Consider the following 21,817-nt stretch of genomic DNA (forward strand, 5'->3'; position numbering starts at 1 on the left):
GTCCCTGTTTCCCTGAGCACTACCAGGAGTGACTAGAAATAATGGTCAGAAGCTGGCAGAGGGTAAATTCAGATTAGACACCAGGAGAAGCTACTCCACTGTGAGGGCGGCTAGGATCTGGAACCAACTTTCAAGCGAAGTGGTGCTGGCTCCGACCCTGGGGGTCTTTAAGACAAGGCTTGACAATCACCTTGCTGGGGTCGTCTGACCCCAGTACTCTTTCCTGCAGGACTTGATGATCTGCTCAGGTCCCTTCCAACCCTACTAACTATGAAACTATGTTAAACAGTGCAGGCTTGAGGACTGAGCCCTGGGGGACTCTACTGCTCACTTGCCCATGCTCATTTGCACACAGAGAATTAAGTGTCCAAGCAGTAAGTTTAGACGTGACAAAGCAGAAGCGACACACAAAGCCCTACCTTCAATTCTAGGAACTTATTTAAAAAAAAAATAAAGTGCCATAGAGAATTAGACCAAGAATTTATGTCTGTTCCTTTGGCTCTGATAGCTGCCAGTCAGCAGCATCAAAAAAGCCTTGGGAACCTTGCATTAGACCAGTGGGGTCAATCTTTTTGGCAAGCATGCCACAAGTTAACACTGTACCCACCTCAAGTGCAACTCTGATCCCCTGCTCAATCTGCTGCTCTGTTTTCTGCTTCCTGCCCTATCTGCCACTGTGCTACCTGCCCCCTTCCTGATCTGCTGTGCAGCACTACACAGAAACCCCCTGTGCCACTTGTGGTGCATATGCTACAGCTTAGCCACCCCTACAGAAGACAATTATTTTAATATAATAAAAGGCTTAGTCTGTCTGCAACGCTTTTGGGCAACTGCACATGCGCTGCTGAGAGGGTGGGCGGTGACTGGCTGTGCGGCCCGGGCTGCCAGGCCCAAGTCTGAGCCGCTGCTGGGGAAGTTTGTGGCGGTAGCAAACACACTCCGGCTACCCGAACAGTGGGGCTTCCCCACCCCTCCCTGCCTGAGGGCACCCAATTGCTCAGTAACCAACCATTGGGGTTAGTCCTTTTCCAGTGTTGGCAATAGATTTATAGTCTGGAATATGAAGATCAACAGCCCATCAAATGTCACTCTAATGGAATGCAAAATACTAGTCTAACCTTGTATTTAACACTGAACTGTCTAACGCAACAGCATCCTGCATCAGTCAGTTCCACAGCTCATAAATGAAAATCCTGATATCACCATTAGTTTTATATTTACCACTTCAACTCTCACGCAGCTCCTCTTTGTTCCTGATAGGGCAGCACTTGCATGCAAACATTTACACATCTTTGGTAAAGCTTTAACCCGGGGGTCAGACCATCAAAGCAATCTACTAGAAACTGCTCCATAACAGACACCTGATCACATACTAGTAAAGAAATGGGCAAGGAGACTGTGTAGCAGTCTCACATCCTGCTACCACATGCCAGTAGTTCAACATGCATTGCTGCAGTCTGATGTGCTCATAACCTCAACTTAAGCCTGGTGCTCCTGCTCTTGTTTCTGAACGAGATGGCTAGAAGAGATGAGGCGAATCTGGCTGGGTGGCAGTGCTGGGTACACAGGTTCTAGAGCTGAAATTTTTTGTCATCTTCTCCTGTGAAGTCAGAAAGGGTACTGTCTTCAGAGAGCATCTGGCAGAACTGCACTCCAGTGGGGAGATTTTCATTTTAAATATCTATAGGGTAGATGTGTTTGGAGGAGCTTAATCAATTTGTTTCTTAAGGGAGAAGGATACAAGCCCCAAATCTTATTTCTGCTACAATTATCAAAAATTATGTAATCTGAGCAGCCTTTAAAGGACCAGTGGTTTGAGGGAGAAAGATTCCTAGAATGCTGGTCAGCCTGGCTATTTTTCTACCCATCTTTGAAGGTATAATAAGGTGGTGCATATCATTGGACACTGGTGGGGGGGGAGCCTATTCCACCTATTAGGTATCTAAGACTTATCCTATTCCACATTTTGTATCCTTGAAAAACTATTCATGTGTCTACTTTTGGCCATCTTAGCCTTGCATCTAAGTTGGAGAGGACCCATCCACCTTTAGCATTAACTTATTTCCTGGGACTCCAGAAGGGTGAAAAAAACACTGTAGTTAAATACTTAATAAATGGAACAGTATCTTGCCCTTGTTGACCAAAGAGGAACTTTTATAACTGAAATATACTGGGATAAGAATCAGTGCTTTGATCTTGTCCCCTAAATTGACTGAGTTTGCTTAGTGTCCTAAGCCTTGGAGGAGGAACTAGTATCTCTAACAAAGGAAACCCTGGAAAAACGTATCAGACTTTAAGATCAGAAAGGATCATTTTGATCCCTTGCCCAGAAAGGTATTACATAGGAGAACTGCAAGACCTAGAGAATTCCCAGTCTATTTGGGCTTCAGTTAGTTTCTTTCCAAGCATTTCCCATTCTTGCTCCTGATGCTCCCTCACTTCGGACACAATCCATCCTTCCTCATCATCCCTGCCCTGATGCCACATCTGTGGAGGCACCTCCTCCTGAAGTACACCTCCCCCTGGAGGAGAAGACTTGGAACTACGATTTTCCCCTCCCAGCTCAACATTCATTCTTGATGACTGCCATGTATGGGGATCTAATGATTGAAGAGAGCAATGATTTCATTTCCTGAATCTCTGCCAAAGCAGCTTATCCTCACCCTGGAAGAGGCAAACCCTAAATAAGTTAGAAAACTGGTACCAAAAATGAAGGCAGCCATAATGGGAGCTGCAGCACCAGTTGCCATGCTGATGTTAAAGACAGTCACTGGGAGACACTTGCTGCCAATGTCCCGTGGCTGGCTGTTAACACATATGCCTCCCACCAAGCTCGCCCCCTCCGTTTCCACGCCTTGCTGACAGATTTTTATGCTATTTCATGTGCATATGGTGCTGGTTTGCATATTTCACCGATTCAGGTCACATCGTGTACACATATGCTTCAGCCAATGTTTGTTGATATTCTCTCGGTCTCTCTTCTAGTTCCAGTTTGGGGTGAAAGCCTTCCTTATTAGCCAATTTGGATACCCATTTACTGTGAATTACCAAGCCTGATTATTATTCATGAATGGATAAGTCTGAAATCTCAGTCCCTGCCATGCGATTTCTCTCCCTCTCGAATGCATATATTTAGGGAAAACAGGAGGCAGTGTGTATCAGTGAGGGATACACACACACACACACACACACTCTGCACAGAAAGGGAAGGTGGCTTTTCACAGCCATAAATTACTGTTGAACTCGGGTATGAAGATCTGTCCCAATCAGCATGAGTGTTCACTCAGACCGGAGCTGACCGTGCTTGGTAGGACACACTATGTTACTGAGGGATAGCGGATCACTTTAAATGCAGAGCAGAAATGGAAATCAAAAGTTAAGCGATACTTAGCCAACAACAGGCAGGGGCTCAGCAGAGCAGAATATTTTGATTTCTGAGTTCAGGAAACTGAAGAAGAGGAGATGCTGGGCCCAACACACACAGCTCGACTTGCAAAGCTAAGAAGGAAAGTCCAACGTGGCAGGTGTATTTTATAACTGATTCCAGTTTCTCCAGAAAGGTAGGCAGAGGTTTCAAAATTTTAAAGGGCATAAATAATGATAAAGGAGCATAATTACCTGCTAAGGAAAGAGAGTCAGAAACACCATACTAAAAAACTTTGTAGTACACCTGCACAAACAGCAGGGATTTGTACTGCAGACTCCACAATACAGCAGTTCCTAGCCAGAGATCTGTGTGATATTTAAAGATGGGGAAACTGAGTCCAGGTATGCAGCGAATCAGTAAGGAAAGAAAGCATGCAGCCCTTAGTTCTCTAACCTTGTTTCTTGGCTGATTCCCTTGCAATCAAAGGAAATGGACCTCTCTTTGGAATTAGAATTTTATGTAGTATGATGATTAGGAGTAGCATTCTGCAGATGACCTTCTAAGTCCCCTCTAACCCTATGATTACTTGATAAAGGAACCTGAAGTTCAAATACTGAGTCATCTGGCTTGATGCTGCCATTATCCTGCAGCTACAGGGAATATGAAAACACATAGATTATATGGGCAGTCGAGCCCCTGCATATACGAGGTAAAGGGTTTGCAATTGTTTTTGCAATACCAAGGTACTCAAACAGAAGCAAGAGTGGGTATGGGATGCATACTGCATCATAAAAAGCATCAGAGGTTAAAATGGCGAGTGGAGACCTTCCCCCCCGCTCCTACTTTTCACCTGTGTAGGTATATAGGTAAAGTAAGTATGACTACAGAGGGAGAGAATGACTGCTGGCACTGAACTGCAGGAGTAAAGGTTAGAGATTAAAGACCTCCTTGCAAGGATTCAGCAGCTGGCTCTAGCCCCAAGGCTGAAAGGCAGCAAAAATGATGTGATAACACAAGATGCGAGTTTTTCCTCCCTCCTCAGCAAAGTCCTGGTAAATAGCCCTGCAGTGCCTGCCTGCTGCAAATACCTGCACTTGTTTCTTCCTTGAATGCTTCCCAGAGCTATAACTAGAGTCTCCACACAGTTAGCCAGGCAAGGGCTGGGATAAAAGATTCCCCGCTTTATAAGCCCATATATAGAAGAAATGAATTTGGAGTGCCTAATACTCACAAAAGTATGTGCTGGCCAGGATGAGCGCAGTAGAGATGGAAAGAAATCACTTGGTACTATGGTAATGGGAAAGGAAAGACACAGGCAGATGGTAAAACTTTCCTGAATATCCACTGTTACAAGAGCACAACATGGGAAACGAGCACTGCAGACCTGAATGCTGCCTTAATGTGTATATGCTGGCTGAAAGCTAGCCCCTGGAGGGTTTTTTCTCCCCTCTTGTCTATGGTGTGGGATAGATCAGAGAAACTACACAGATCATGGCCAAGATTTTCCTAGAGGGACTGGTAATTTTAAGTGCTCACTTGAGACAGTCTAAAATGTCTGATTTCTAGAAAGCATGGTAAGCTGCCCTCTCAAATTGACAGCTATTCAGAGTGTCTGATGTTTCGGTTCCCCAATCACTTCAGAAAAATTTGTTTCTTCTGTTCATCACAGTCTGTACTCAGCTGGTGTTGGTGCTGTCCAGTAGTATACACTGCTTGTACAATGACCACTGACAACACCACTGAAATTAAAGCTTGTTTTAAATGAAAACATGTTAGTTTATTTCAATAGAAAAGCTGTGTTTAAATAAAAGCCTGATCCCAGTAAAAATATATCCCCAGAGCTGAGAACATGAAAAGTACGGAGGTAAACTCTCAAAAATCAGAAAATGCCATGTGAAATACTTGTAAGTGTGCAAGTGGATCCTGTGTACTTCACCATCGCTGTGCTACAATCATCTGTCTGAGGTACTTATTTAGCCCCTGTTTCTATAGCATCTAGTCCCAGCAACCTTTAAAGTATTCATCCTCACAGCACAGGTAAGGAACCATCCCTGGTTCACAGAAGTGGAAGAGAGGCACAGAGAGATGAAATGATTTGCTCACAATCTCAAAGGAGAGCAGAAAATTAAACCCAAGTAGTTCACATCCTGAATTAGTCCCTATAACCCCTTGAGCACCCTCTCTCTTCAGGCATTTCCTGCTCCCAAACTATTTCTCTGATGCAATCTAATGCCACACATTTCTCTCTACCTCAAACACACCTGAGCATTACCTTCTATTCATGACTGCAGAAGACAAAGCAAATTCATGCAAGTCATTGATATACAAGACGCAAAGCAAATTCTGTTCTAAGCAGTTTTTTTATGCTGCCTTCATCTTTGCAGCATCCAAAAGCCTTCCAGTCGTGTGTTAAGTGATGTGACTAACATGTCACATGTAGTTTGCTCTTCCTCTCAAGCTGGACGAGGCAGGACAGTCACGGGGAGCCAGGCCTCATTTGTTGCCAGATTACAACATGCACCTTACAATGTGCAGAGAGCAAGACAGAAAACAGCATAATGTTCTACTGGGTTATTTGAAAGGAGCATCTCCATGGCTGGAATGGAGAATGATCAGAATAATGTACTGACGCCTGAGCTGTAACTCCCCCAGTTCTACACTGAAAGGGGCCTGGATGCTGCTAGCAGCTTTTACCCTCAGCTGTTTGTCAGGAATTTAATAGGTTCTACCCTAAGAGCTTAAAATTGTTTGCATAATCCAACACAAGGGATGGGACAGCTGTGGATCCAACTGCAGTCTTTTATGATATTGTTAGCCCAAGTTTCTAAAAGGGCAGACCAAGGAAGTTCAGAATGAACATTTAGCCTCAATTACTTTGATGGGAAACTCTGACATTTACCTCAATTAAGTCAGTTTCACACCCAAAATTTGTAATAGTAAAAAAAATCACAAATGTGGGGGAGGTGAGGAGGGAGAACATGTTACGTATGCTTAGATTTACAATGCACCTGCGAAAGTCCAGCATCCAAATCCACCAACTTTCAAGGAGACAAAAAACAACTCCTGTCGGTCTCTGAAACACATCCATTAGACAGCCACCAACAACACTTTTAGGAAGAGGCATAAAGGGATTTAAAAATCCTTTTTCCTTTTTATTGTTCAGTTTAACCAGCAGATAGGGATCAGCAAATGTTCGTTCAGGGCTAGGATCACATTTACAAATGGTGCTTGCCATGCAGATTAAAGGCAATAGGGCTGGCTGTTAATCTTTGACATTGTAATCAGCCCCACTTCTCTCCACTCCATAGCCTTTGCTCTACTTACATTTTACTCTCTCCTGACACACAACAGAGCCAGATTCTTAGCTGATAAAAATCAGGATAGTTCTACTGGAGTCAATGAAATATACCAGCTTATGCCAAAAGAAGACCCGAGCCATAATGTTAACACACAAACACTCTCTCTCTCCATAAACTGACAATAGGACCATGTCCACAGTACCATGGGGACATGGCTTATGACTGGTGCTCCTAAACATTAACACTATACAAATAATAATCCTAGTTATTCTTGGATAAAACTCATTAAGATGAAATTAAGGCTGACAGTGTGCAGAAGTAGTTTAAGGGTAAAAACTATTCAAACTCATGAAGTATCATATGGAAGTTAAGGACTTTTGCTATTCGATCATTAGAAAAATTGAACACAAAGAAGTCTGAGGTGAATGCTTTCTCAAGGGACCCAATTTAAAAATTCTTTTCTTTTTTTTTAAAATCAATCAATATACTTGTCCATTCTCAGAAAACTAATTTGAAGTAAGTGTTGATTTGGGGTTGGGTACAGAGTTCTTCATACATAAAAAAGCTAGTTATGAGTTCTTGCTTTAAGAGTAGAAATTAACTTAAATTATACTATGGAGCTGTGATCAGCACCTTCATAATTATATATACATACACACAAACATGCAAAAGGCCTAAGCAACATCAAATAGATTTCTTTGAAACTAAATTGTCTGAAAAATTAGCCAATATCAAACTGCTGAACAAGATAAATATCATTAAGGGAAAAGAAAATCTTCATTATGTTAGAAGAGAAAAAACCTACACAAATGTTTTCCAGCCTGCTCACAGACAGGGAATAACATGTTTTAAAAACATATCAAAGGGTTAAATTAATTTTCATTAAAATTTAAATTTGAGAAGGCTCCCTTCTCCCTTCCCCCTCCCCTTTGAACGTTTGACTGGCAACCATTTCATATTTCAATCTCGGCAGAACAAATTGAATTAGATGTTGAAACCAAACTCTGCTCTGTTCTCTAAAGCCTACATGCTCTGCTTGTGCTAATCCTTTTCGTTGCTGCTGCAGAGCACAGAGAAGCTCAGCAAGAAATCTGCCCCACCACAAAAGACAATGCAAACAAAATTCAAACCCACAGCCCCGCAAAGCCTCGCTTAAATTGTCTTCTGTGTGACACATGTGCCTTAAAGGGACTAGAGTCAGATCCCCTCCCATCCCAGACCCTACTGCCGGCTGTCAACAGTAAAATGAATATCAGCTACTTGTTGTCTTTACCTCTAGGAAGTGAATCTGCCTTTTGGTCCAATCTTCAACCATTTTATAAACAACTTTTGGAAAATCATTTCAAAGGAGCCTTAGAGATTTTATCCAGAAACTTAACTTCTCTTTTACATAATTTCCCCTCCCTCCCAGTTCTCAGTTCCAAATATGCAAATTCCATTAGCACAAGCCAATTGGAAACCTTACCATCAAAAGATGCATCTCTCCCTAGCCTGTCTTCTCAATTTCATGCTGTGAAATCATAATACTCTTGATGACCTCACAGCTATGTTGAGACTGGTCTTTCCATTTGTTTTTTTCCCTGCCCAATAGCATAGTAGGTAAAAGCAGAATCAACTAGTGCACAGAGCAGGAAACAGGAATGCCATGTTATTTGTCATTTGAAATATGGTAATGCCACAGGTACTTTGTAAACAGAGCAAAAAGGTAAACCTTGACACAGGGGCCATGTCCAGACGAATGTGGCCATGCAGTATGCAGTGCCCCAAACACATTCAAGCGTTCTCTGCACTGCAAGGGCATGCTGCCTGCGCATGCACTGCTCCATTTTTTTCTGCAGGTTTTTATGATCCCCTGGATATCCAGGGGGTCAAAAAAACTTGTGGAAAAAAAAACCCCCAGAGCAGCGCACACACAGGCTGCATATGCCACTCAGAAGCAGAGCCAGGCTGCCTGGAGCCACACTCTGGCTGCTGGCAAGGCTCTGTGTGGCAGAATCACTGCTGCTGCAGCCCTGGGAGGCCCTCAAGACCCCAGGTAAGGCTGCTGGGGCAAGCCCAATGCTGGCCCCAGCCTCCCCTACCCCACCTGGGGTACCTGCCGTATGCTTAAGAGCATGTGGCACAGGTAGTCCCCAGGTACAAATAGCAGTGGCACAAGTGGCACTGCTACTTGTCCCCAGGGAACCAAATGTCCAAGAGAGTTTAAACATAATTTTAATCCCATCTCTGCTACTAGCACGTGGTCTCATCTCAGGAATGCTGTTTTAACAGCCCTGTGCCTCAGTTTACCCACCTGTAAACTGAGACCAGTACCCATCAGCCTTTAAAGGATGCATTATGTTTACACACTGCTTTGAATATAAGAAGGTTTGCTCATGGGCTGGGCATTGTTGTGTGTGTCTACATTGCATGTACAGTATAAATACCCAAGCTAGCTCAGGCACGAGAAGCAGCCCAGAGTTAGATGTCCTTTCAGTCCTTAAGGTGGCTCAGAGATCTCTACACTAAACTGCAATCTATGCGAGTGTACTCAACTTTCTCTGGTGCACACCTGAACCTGCATCTTGGGGTTACATGTCAGGTAAAAGCAACAGTTCGCTAGTCTCAAACTAGAAGTACATGTCTGGCAACATTACAAGATCACCAGTGTAGTTCAGTGCAACTGAAAGAGCAGAGGGTTGCAGGCTACCTGAAAAAGGTATAACGGCAGACACTGCTCCGGCCAGGAGCAAAGGACCAGAGTGTCAGACTGCCGCTGATCAGGGACAGAGCTGCTCAGGGAGTGCCGTGTGTAGATGCTTACTCAGAGGCTAGCTATACTGCTCCTGGCTCTAGCCAATGCCAGCTGTCCTTTCCCCTTGTGTTGCTCTTTCCCCTCCTCCATGCCTTGTCTCTTGCTGCCTTCTCAAGAGGAAGGTGTTAACAACAGCTGTATCTGGAGGCATCCTTAAATTAAAGCTGTTCCAAAGGGACATGCAGTATTTCAAGGCCCTGTACTTATTCCAGATGCACTGTGTGAGGCAGGCGGTTATTTAACCCAGCTTGGATTATTCCTGCAGTCACGTAGCCACCTTCTCTTTTATCACAAGAGCCCCAATGCTGTGCATGCTTCCGTCACATACAGCAGCCCTGGAAGGCAGACATATTAGAAAGGTTATTGGTCAGCCGTAGGCCCAGATGTATTTTGAGTCACTATTCATAAGGCCACCAGGGTTGTGGGTTTAAAAGAAGTCCAATAATAAGTAAGGTTATGTGCATCCCACTGCTAGGTGTATTGGTTAGTCTTGCAACAATAGACAACAATCGCTGAGAGGAAAACAGCCTCTCTCAGCACAATCTACGCTAAACACAAACAACACATGTAGCTGGGAGCTGCTGGACTTTCTGTACATGCATCAAAAAGGGGGTAGCTCTGGGGACTTATCTAAGGCTGAGAGGGATCCTCCCTGTACTTCCTTAAAAATAATTAAAATTAGACAATGCAAAACAACAGAAAACTAGGAAGCAATCCAGCATTGGCTACGAGATCAGAATTAGCTTGAACATCAACCCCCAGCATGTGAAGGCCAAACTTGCTCCCTTCTTGGGGAGTGGCTTTACAACCAGAGAACACAATGCAGTCCCAGTAGCAAAGGTCATCTTAACCTTTTTCTCCCAGGCACAAGGGTTCCTCCTTTAGTACTCGGCCTCACCCCAGTCAGAGTTTGGTAACCTGCAGCACTCGTTACAAGTGGCCTGAGCAGCCTGTGTTGCATGCAACAGATCAAGATGCGGACAGACAGCACAGCAGCACATAGAGCAGGAAGCAGAAAACAGAGCAGCACATCATGCCAGGAGCACAGGGGAGGGAGCAGAAAGCTCAGGAGCCAACCAGGCAGGGGCAGGGTATGAGAGTGGTACTCAGGGAGGGTGTGGTGTTAATTTGTGGCAGGCTTGGTTTCCACTGCCCTATGTCATCCCCTTTAAGTCACTCCCACCTGGAGGTGAATTAATGAAATCTCTGCCTGACCACAGCAAATCAAAAGAATGCACTCAACCCTTTCTCAATACCAATACCTCCTTAAGAGTGGGATCTTTCCAGTCATACACCAGGGTCAGAAGTTACACGTAAACTGGTTTAAGTAAGAAAGAAATCAGTTTAAACCTGTAACAGAACAGAAGCTCAGAGCATATAAACCAGTTTCAAAATGGCTGAAACTGGTTTAAGATAAACCTGGCTGAACACAGTATCAGACTGAATTGATTTGAGTCAAACTGGTTTATGAAACTTCTGTCCCAGACTCTTTCCTGGTTCAAGTTAAATCAGAGCCCCCCCAGTATGCTTTCCAGCCCTGGGCTAGGCTATGCTCTGCACTCCAGAAAGCAGGGCTGGCACTGCCCTTCTGCTCTGTAGCAGAGAGGCCTGGCTGACAAGCAGGTGGGGCAAGCCCAGCTGGGGATGTGCAGGAGAGGTGGCCCTCAACAAGACAAGCCCTGGCTGGGGCCAGGGAGGGGGTGTTAAATACCCCTCCCCCCACTCAAATTTACTGCTGGCTGCAACTGTGGACTACAAATTCCAGAGGCACCTAGAAGCAGGAAAAGGAAGTGATGAGCAACCTGCAGAGTCCTGGTTCTCTGATTTTGGACTGCAGGAAGTGAACACACAGCCCATGCTGACTAGGTGACAGAGGCATGCTCTAGGATCCCCTGGCTTCTGGCCTTAGCCACTGCAGGCATGTGGCTGCATTTCCTGAATCAAAGAAAAATGTCTGTTCACTTCTGTTTCAATTTAATCTGTGCAGCTTAGACTAACCTGCAAAGGCTGAATTGATTCAGCCTCGGGGTTTTTTGATTGTCTGTACTTAGCCATTATGTCAAAGTCCCAGGGAAAGAGTTAATATACAAAATGGCATGGAATCTATAAAACGACTAAGTTACTGATGTTCAAACTGGGTCAATCTTTTTACTCTTCTTACCAAAGATAAATATTTACAATGTATTATGCACATTTCGGGAAAATCCTTACCAAGTACTCAGCTCTAAGAATGAAAAAAAAGTTCTACATACAGAGTTTTAAAACTCTATAATGTGCAAAAATGACTTTATGTTGTAAACAGAAACGTTGTAAGCTATTGTAATCTTACACAAGCTAGTCCTGGTGTTAGTTCCAATGGTGGGAAAGTAAAAAAGACAGTTTCATACCCAAAAATAGTACTGTAAGCTTCAGTGTGGATCCCATTACTGGCTCACCTAGGTCTTCTGTACACAAGATGAGGGCTGTTTTTGAATAGCAGCTTCTGATAGGGCTGCTCATAAGCCCTTTGCATCCTTGTGGTGCCATTCAAGGACAAAAAGAGATGAAGTGTCCACAACCCTCTCATCCACAATTTAAAGCATCTGATCAGCCTTTGGAGAGAGGTAATGAGGTGGATCCATGCAGTTGCCACCTCAAAAAAAAATCAAAAGTTGCTCAAGGGGAAAGCATTTTTTTCCTCAGTCACATCATTGTGGATCCTAATGAAGGTGACTGGCAATCAGAGTCCCTTCAGGAAGTGGTAATGAGGAGTTCCAGTGGATCAATTGAACAATCATGGTAGCACCATTCTTCCCAGCTTGGCATCTAAGATAGCAGTACTACAATTTTTCCTTGACAAAACCTCATTCCTGTGATCCTGATGGATCTGCACTGACATAAAAAAGGAAAGATGGAAAGGCTATTTATAGTAAAAGTAGTTCTTGAAGATCTGATCATTGTGGATCCTCAAGACCCTTCTTCCTCAGAATAGGAAGTGTAGCAAGCAAGAATCTCATCCCTGAACTCATACAGAAACCTTTCTATGGTATCACTAAAATCACATTTTTCTGTGGTAGGCTCTCATGAGAAGGGTACCTGGAGAAGGGATGTGGATGTGAACAGGGTAGCCATGGGCTACTATACCCAACATTCATTTGTACCAGGCCACTTTAGACCAAGCCTAATGAAGAGCGGCCAGTTGGGTCCATAAGGCAATTGCTAGCTCTTGATTATTTCTTACAAGTCGACAGGAAATAGTTTCTTAAAACGCACTCAGGAGATCCATTCTGAGGATGACTTACAAACCACACACTTATGTGAAAGGAAGGGCAGCAGAGCAGACAGCTCCCAGGTTCCTTCTTGCTGTTATAGGCAGGAAAGAAGGAGAGAGAGAGAGTCATGGTCACTCTGCTCTTGTGGCTCTCACATGGGAACAGAAGGTGGCACAGGCACACGCATGGCTCCAATGAGCACCACAATTCAAATGTCCTATCTTATATGTGGAAGGCAAGATATACATACAGGTATGGGGGGACAGACAGACAGACATTGCTGCAAAAAATGTAAAAAGCTGTTTAGCTCATACTTCCAAATGAAAGGTGAAAGTGTAGCCCCATCCAGCCACCTCCAGTGAACAGGAATTTACACTAAATGCACTCAATTAAATAGGCAAAACTACATCTACGCATGGAAACTCACCAAACAAAAACTGCTGCATGACTGGAATATTAAGTTAAACCTGGCAGTAAGCATAGGAATGCTCATATCTGCAGGTAAGGATGAAATGTGCTTCTATATCTGTCCTCTGCATCGTAAGTAAATGTCTTTAAAGCATGTGTAGCCAATAACATCCTGATGCACTAGACTCTAGCACCAGGGCTGGGCATCTCTATGACAGACTTGCTCTGAGGCTTTAAACACAGGTAGAGGGAGAGCTGTGATCTGCCATCATGGCTGCAGAAGGGTGCCTCAGGTCTAACTCCTAACATAATTAACCAGCATTAATTTCAACAGAAGTTATTACACCATCCCTAAAGCATGAACCCCTGGTTTCTTCCTTTCACCCCAAAGCCATGGAACACAAGGGAGACATAGTGTCAATCACCACTGAAGACAACATGAACAAGTTACTTTAAGTAGCTTGAACAGTCAAAGGAAGAAGGCCACACAACAACTAGAATCCTATTACATGCCACTTTGGGCCTAGGTGCCTTTTGTTTTGTATCACTGCATTCCATTTCCAACATTTTTTTCCAGTGAATTTGGTCCTGAAAAGACAGTCAGAGCATCTCTTCACACAACTGGTATTTCTGGGACTTGACAAGTACACCTTCCCACTGCAACAGGTCTGCTGGCATGGAGGGGTCTGACTGAAGCAGCCAGTGCTTTGCCTCACTCAGTATCTCATCTCTCTGTTAGCGGTATTAATTAGATCCAATTGTGAATATCGATCCTAGAAGCTAGACTAAGAGCAACATTTCTTCTCACATTTGCCAGCTAGTGCTAGTAGTGGGTCACCATCAACCAGGTGATATCAAACCAGTGACTTAAAAGAGACAAAGAGCTCTGTATCACAAGCCCTCCTAAGCTAGCCACTCCCCTTGCCTGATGGCAGTTTTTGGTGGGTGACTGCAGACTACCACATCAGTATCTGACAGCACAGATATCATCCAGCTGAGCTGGTAGCATCTGAGTGACCTTGAGGTGCCTGGTCCCTATAGAATGAAACTTTGTTCATTCTGTGGAGGTCATCAGTAGCAGCAGGGGAAAGGAGATTGCCAAGCTACCCATTTTGTGGCAGCTGCTACTGGTTGGTCTCTAGACAAGTTCTTCTGGCAGCCCATCTGCTTGCTCAACTGGAGCTAGGGCATGTGAGGGAGACTTTGCTAATCTTGGCTTCACTGGGTTCCCTACTGGAACAAAAACTAGGATGTGCAGCAAGCTAATGCAGTAATCTGGTGACTGATCTTAACTCAAAGCCCAAAGTGACTGAATTGGACCTGAATCTGATCAACCATTTTCCTAATAGGGCAAATACACTGATGTGGGTGAGGATAGGTAGCACCTGGGGTTGAAGGGACAGGGGAGAAGGGGGAATTAAACAACAGGCCTGTTTCCAGATGATGGGACAGACAGCTTTTGTGGCTGGAGACTGGGAAATCAGGGCTCTTAGTTTCTAGTCCCAAGTCTAAAACCGACTTAAAATCTTAGACTTCTCACTTAGCTGCTCTGCCTTGCATTCTCTCAGGGGAAATATCTGGCTCATGGAGCAGTGTAGGGCTTACCGTTTCTAAGGTACTTGGGGATGCTTGATGAGAAGGGTGGAATACACAAGGATGAAAAGACAAGAGCAGGAGTTATCTGAATGCTCAAAGGAAGCCTATTCCTTCTTTTTTCAAAATCCATTGCCTGCTACAGGTGGAAGGAGTATGCACTGTACAAAAGTCCTGGCAAATGGCAAGCAGCAATGTATGATCCTGTGCTAAGCTCTCTGCTACATAATTGCCTCATCTCCATTTGTCTATTTGGACTGCTTGCTGTACCCAGTCTGACATGCAGGCTATAAGCTCTCTGGGGTAGGGACTCCTATCTAAACACAACAGGACTGTGTAAATCAATGACTGTATTGCCCATGTGTTGCCATAACAGGAACAGTAAAAAACAACTCATAATATGCAGTGCATTTTGACGGTGACTGCCCGCCCTGCCCCAAGTACACGCACCTTTGGGGCACTGTGTAGCAGCAGAAGAGCCTGCTAATGGTCTCCATCATCATCATATTCTTCTTCTATCTGCTGCAGGATTTCATCCAAAATCACGGATTGCTTTTTCTTCTTTGAGAAACCTGACAGCAGGGAATAGGGTGGGTGAAGAAGAGAGAAGAAAGACACAGTTACAATAACATCTGCATCTCAAGGCAATCCTCCTGCAAAGTGATCCCACAACCTGCTTATACTGCGCCTTCTGCAGTACCAGCAACAATCACATCCAAACCCTTTAGTGTTGGCACAGCAAGAATAAGATTTGGGTGTTTCTGCCTCAAAGGCTCTCCTGCTCAAGTTACACTGCTCCATCCTGATGCCTTCTAGAAGCTAAGCATCACTTTCAGTGGCAGAGGAGGAGATGGCCAAGTAAGCCCATGCCCCAGTCTCTGCTCTGGTAAGGCCTGGAACAAAGGGTAGCAAAAGAGATGATTGGCTGGGGAAGATCCCATGCTGCTCATACTCTTCCTTAAGAGCACAGGAGAGAAGAATAATTCCAGATCTGGAAGTGGCTGTCCCCTTATCTTTGTAGAGGCAGCAATGGCAGGGCAGGGCAGTATAAGGGGCTTGGAGAGTGCATCTCTCTCCCCTTGCTTCTTTTAAGATGGGAGATGTGTGTGAGGTGTGATCAGGGACTGGACTGTAGGAGGGGTAGGAGTCCTCTAGTGAGAACACACCTTTGTGCCTCATTGGGCAGTGTCTGGGAGAAATGGATGTCTTGAAAGTTCATGTCAGAAGCCTGCCTGGGAGGCTTAAAGCATTCAACTGGGGAGGCAGGAGGAAGAAAACAAAGCATCTGGTCTCAGAGACGCAAGGGTGAGGGAGATAAGTTAACCTGGAGACCATTCCTTATGCCAAAGGGGCACCTCCTGCACAGAGAAGCAGGCAACCAGCAGCCTCCCCACCATCCCCCCTGGACAGGCAGTGGAGGAGGGAAGTAGGCTGCCCCCCATCAGCCCTTGGCCACCTCCCAGGCTGCCTTTACAAATCACTTGCTTCCCTCCTTGCTAGTTCTTCCCCCCATTCCCCAACTCTCTTCACCATCCCATCCCCTTCCCACATAAAGCTCTCAACTATCATTTGCTTCTTCATAATAATCAAGCTCTGGCAGCACACAATGGCCTCTGGAAATTGAATTTGCAGGGAAGTAATGGGAGCTGTGGCAGTGGCAGCAGCCAGAAACAGAAGGGCAGATGCGGCAAAGCATGAACTAAGTGCCTGTCACTCTTCTGGCTCATGTTAATGATGGGGCTCTGCCACGGAGACAAGCCTGATTTCACTCTGATCCCCAAAAAGGGGCACTCCCTGGGGCTAAGCATTCCACAGGAGCAAGGGCGCTGTGAGGAACAACCACAGCTCTCTGCCACCAGGGCCAGCTGGATGTTTAACTCTTTGTAGTGGTCCACTGGGCTAAAGAGCTTTTGCAAACAATGCAAATAGGCCCTGCTTTAGAAAAATACGTTGGGTCTCTTGAAATGCCAGCTTCGTTACACCTCCTCCTCCACTGAATTCATTCATAAGGAGCAAGAAAAGGGGGCATGGAGTCTCCAGACAGGATTCATGCTAGTAAGGTTCCTGGGTACCAGAAGCAAGGCAAATGTTGCTGAAAGGTAGAGGAAGAGAGACCAGTTCCATCTGACACTTATCAGAAGAGGCTATGATCCATTCCAGAGAAGACTACACTCTGTCTTGGAGGTACAAATCCTTGTGTCCAGTGATCACCACCACACCTTCCTGACCTGCCAGACTGATCCCAAATGTTACTGGTGACTTACGCTGTGTTACTTAGTTGTGATTAGTTAATTAAGTCACATGGTCCTTTACTGGCCCCATCTTTGACTGCTGGTGCCAGCACAACTGTTTGCCTGACACTAGCTCTTTGGGAATGTTTGACATTTGGGGTAACTTGCTTGGGGAATTATTGTCCAGAGAGGATGCAGAGGGCAGTGTGCACAGCTGGGGTTAATTAATTTAAGATGCCAGGTGAATACCCAGGAAAAATTTAGCACCTGGCTGTAGTGGCAATGGAGACTTTTACCCTTGCTCATTGAGATGATGGCCCAGCAGTAACCTGTCTCTAATCAGCAACAATGCCCACTCCATAGGAACCACAGACAAGCTCCCTACCCCCTCCTCCCCATGATAAGTATAGGAACAGCTGTTTAAACCCCGCTCCCAGACATCAAAAGCCTCACTGGGTTTCTCAAACAAACAAACATACCATAGGACTGAAGAAAGGTGTAAAATAAATAAATGGAACAAGCTGTGCATTTTCTTTTACTATTACAGCTGCTGCTGGAGATAAACAACAAGTAAATGTCACAAAACATCAATACAGAAGAAATTAACCTGACAAAAGCTCACATCACCCCCCCCCAAACAATTTTGCATTTCTGGAGTTCCCATCTAATGATTTTATTTTTCAATTAATTCCTTGACAGAATGCCAGAATTGGTCTCCCTCCACTTCTGCACTTCATGAATTCTGTGGGAAACAGGCAGAAGTGGGGGGGGGGAAGATGAGAGAGGAAAAAATATATTTTCTTGATGTGCCTTCCACCTCTGAGGCAGATCCTTGGACAGATTAAAGGGGCTAGAATCATCTATTAAGAAAGCAAAGAAACCTAAAAAGATCCTTAAAGGGAGAGGTACGGTGGCAGCTGTATTTGGCCCATGCATTGAAAGCTAACCCAGTGAAACCTGTCTGATGAGCTAACCTGTTTCAAAGCCTGGCATTTCACAGATATTGGCAACCTTAACTCTGGCCTAGAACCCTACCCAGCTACCACCTGCAGACCCTATAGTACTGCCCAGCCACCATCTGACTAGCATTGATACTGTGTCATTTCCCACCTTACTTTCCAAATTCAGGATGGACATCTTCCCGCCATTTACTGCCATTGTTCCTTCCCCTGTCTCCATATAGACTAAAGACCACACTACATTGCTACTGAGAAATGAGAATATCTCCTTCACGTGCAGGCAACAAATCCAGAAGACACCTTATACTACAGACTGAACGAAGAAGGAAGAATTACAAATGGACCCTGTCGCACTAATTTACATGTGGGACCACGGACACACAACGGGGGCTGGAGTCGAATATGAAATAGTAGTCCTGTACCACTATAAAGGAGATCAGAAACAAGCTACATACATTTAGGGAAGGCAAAAACTGCTGTCAGCCTGCACATTTATGCTGAAACCTTAACTCCTAGTTCCCAAGATTCAAACAAAAGCCAACCAACCAGGAAAACCTCCTCTCGATATACAGCAAAGTCAAATGATTTGGTGTTGCTTAAACAAACCCAAAACCATTAATCACAGTAGAATCCAACATGTTGATAGGTTGCTTGTGACTTTGGCTTATCTATAACACCCACTTCTAATGTGCTTTTAATCATCTCTAATCCTCATTACCCATGTTGTACACAATGCTTATAATATTTTATCGATCACTTAGGAGTCCTTCATAAACTATTTACTACACACAAAAACCTATACTAACAGAACATTACAGTTACAAAATCTAGTGCTCCAAAAAGCAGGAAATGTAAGAATGAATACCGCCTGTGCAATCTTAATATGATCCCATATGTGATACAGTAGATGCAGCCTGAGGATCTCACCTTGCCTTCCCCAAAAGAGGCATGAAATGCTAGTGGCTTGTATCGTTCTCTCTTACAGTGTGTTAATGCCCAACTTTAAAAAAAATTGTTCAACATTTTCTGGGACCATGGGTGCTCCATAATTAAAACAAACAACCCATTCAACACAAAATGTCAGATGTGTTGTAACAGATATGTGTGGGTTCAATCCTCATTACCATAGCACTAGAGCCTCCAGTCTAACAGAGGCCTCTGCACAACAGCCATACAAGGTAGGATACAGGTTTCCCTTGCTTTTTGCTGTACATGCGTTCCTGGAAAACAGTGCATTACTTACATTTAAATGAAGGAAACCCACTTTACAATGTAACAAATAGGGATACATTCCAAGACCTTGACTGTACTGACCCCCAGACCCATTTCTACCACTTTTACAAGACAATTTTGGTACTCACCAACAGCAGACAGTAAACGCAAACACAGGACACTATTATAATAGGGTTGGCAACTACAGAAATACATGTTGCAGACATCAAGCAAGGAGCACAGATCCACACAGGACACTATATTTTGGTGTATGTCATTCCCACGATGCGCCGCACAAAGCAGCTGACTGCGGGCTTCCACACCAATCACATAAGAGTGAATTTACCTTCCATATAACAAATTTTTGGTATAAAAAGCATCACTGCATAAGAGCAAATTCACACATACAGAACCTGCATAAAGCGAGGGAAACCTATAGTGCTATTATCTTAATTTGAAAGTCTAGGAGATGAGGTACAGAGAGACCAAGAACAAGGAGACCAAGAAACATGTGCATCACTTACTCTGTATTCTTTGTGCTGCCTGGGAGGAAATTTTGACTTCAAATATTGCACACACACACATGCACACACACTGGAAGTTAACCGATGTCACACAGGCTGGTGGTGGTCAGATATAAAACTCGGGACTCCTGGCTGCTCCCTCCCTCTCCCTCCCCTAGCTAACACACATTTCTGGGGAGCTGGAAATATATGTTCCAAGGTACACAAGCAGCACTGGCAGGGAGATTTCAGCAGCTGAGCACGTACATCTGAAGGAGCTTAAGAAATCTGAAAAGGGGCTGCAGAAAGCCTTGTGAATGGGACACCATCTAGGAAAGAACTCTTCCCTCTCCTAAGCTGCTTGCCTTTTGTTTAGTTCAGTAATACAAGCTGGCAGGGGGGACTGGCTGGCTCTGGGGATGAGTAATGAGAATGCAGAGCCTTTCACCTCTAGGTCGTCACTTGCAATCTAGCTCAGATCACAGAGTGAAACTTACCACTAACCAATGGCTCTTTGGTGGCCTGTGGGAAGTCGGTCAGTCACCAGTGTGGTCTAGTGGTCAGGTGCACTTCACCTCTGCACCAGCAAAAACCAACCAGGCTCCTCAACAGCCTCTGTAGCTTTAGCCAAGAATGAATGGGTTGCAGGGACTCAGCTCTTGTGGCGTTAGACAGCACAGCTGCGACTCCAACAGGGGTGGCAAAGAGTTTGGACACCAGCGTAGGCAGGGGGTGGGGGTGAAGAGCTCTGCCAAGCCCTGTGCTTGCTGTACTGTTCTGGGAATACAGAATGTGGAGCTGTCAAACTGGCATCTTTCCTAAATATCAAATAATAATTATATTCTAAAATACATACACAGATTCTATAGCAGCCCTGATGAAATAATTAAGGAGGCTGGGGCGAGTCCCTGGCTCTGTTCCAGACTTCTTGTGACACTTTAGCTACATCAATCCATGCCTAAGAGTCCCCATTTGTCAGTCCCGTCTGCAAAGTCCAAGGAATATGCACAGAACCTTGTGCAGTGGGGCTTCGAGCTGTGTACAGACATTACAGGCAGGCCCTCATGCTCTTCCTAAACAGGACCCTGCTACCCAGATGAGGGATTCTCGGTGATTATGTAGGCATCAGCTTGCTGGGAGCATGAACAATCAGTTTGCCATTGGTGCACACATCACTGCTGTTCTGCTCTAGATTCTGCTGCTCTGAGTAGAGTAGGGTTTGCCTGCTAACTAGCCCATTTTCTTTCTTTAAACCAGGGATAGGCAACCCCCAGCATGGGTGCCAGAGCATGGCATGCAAAGGCATTTTGCTTGGCACGCACACCTCAATGTGGACAGTGGGAAAGGGGCCAGGGCTGTACTGCCACAACAAGGAATTGGGCCCCTCACAGCTACCCTGCCACCTGACCCTGGCACACCAGCATCTTACAAGTCGAGGTTGCGGGTGTTTTTGGCACTCTGCCCAAAAATGTTGCCAACCCCCGCTTTAAACCATAAGGAAAGACAGTGGGGGTGGGGCATGAGGGGGATTACCACAGGATTACATGGCAGGGCTGCGGATGCCACACTAATCCTGCAGGGTTTTACTCTCTGGGTACGACATGTGTTTGCATTAGTTACAGATGCTCTTAAAAAGAAAACTCCACAAAGTGGAGGGGAAGAGAGGTACATGGAGGTGAAAGGGACACATTTGTAATGAAATGACATTCAGGGACTTCAAAGAGTTCTTGGAAAGCAACTGATCTACAGTGGCCGTAGGTAGAGTAGGGGGTAGAGAAGATTGGGGGATCTTCTAAAAGACTCTGTAATACCAGCACTGGGTTTGATGCTTACAGGAACTGCAATATTAGATGAAACTAATGCTAGTCCAGTGTCCTGGCTTTAACAGTGAGCAGCACCAGGTGTTTCTGAGAAGGGTGAAAACCTGCATTGTGGGCAGCGATAGAATAATCTTTCCTTTCTGTGAGATATATGCAGGTTGTCTGAAGCAGGACTCTGGACAGGTGTCCAGGCTGTTCAGAACGTAAAGCAGACACCTGGCAGCAGTATGCTCACTGCTTAATGGCCTGCTCTGGGGGACAAAGCATGGTCTTGCAGAGGCAGGGTTTCCTGAAGGGCATGGCCTAACCAGGTTACTCATGCTGAGAGCTCTCATCACACTCCCAGCTCAAGGGAGCATCCTCCTAACCTCCTTTTGCTC

At 44.9% G+C, this 21,817-nt stretch overlaps 1 protein-coding gene across 2 annotated transcripts in view; it reads right to left on the reverse strand.

Annotated features, from left to right (window-relative positions):
- RBM19 (RNA binding motif protein 19) overlaps positions 1 to 21,817 on the reverse strand; it is a 128,867-nt gene that overhangs the window by 6,436 nt on the left and 100,614 nt on the right. Inside the window, exons 24-25 of one of the 2 annotated variants that reach the window (XM_019539344.1) lie at positions 15,163 to 15,284; positions 8,822 to 9,795 (exon numbers count right to left, since the gene is read on the reverse strand). In XM_019539344.1, coding sequence (XP_019394889.1) covers positions 15,196 to 15,284 — 89 coding nt within the window. In that variant the 3' untranslated portion in view covers positions 8,822 to 9,795; positions 15,163 to 15,195. Of the gene's footprint in view, positions 1 to 8,821; positions 9,796 to 15,162; positions 15,285 to 21,817 lie in introns of those variants that run through there. The other variant, XM_019539343.1, reaches the window with a different exon arrangement.

This window comes from Crocodylus porosus, unplaced genomic scaffold (assembly GCF_001723895.1).
Source record: "Crocodylus porosus isolate Cpor-Errol unplaced genomic scaffold, CroPor_comp1, whole genome shotgun sequence".
NCBI lineage: Eukaryota > Metazoa > Chordata > Crocodylia > Crocodylidae > Crocodylus > Crocodylus porosus.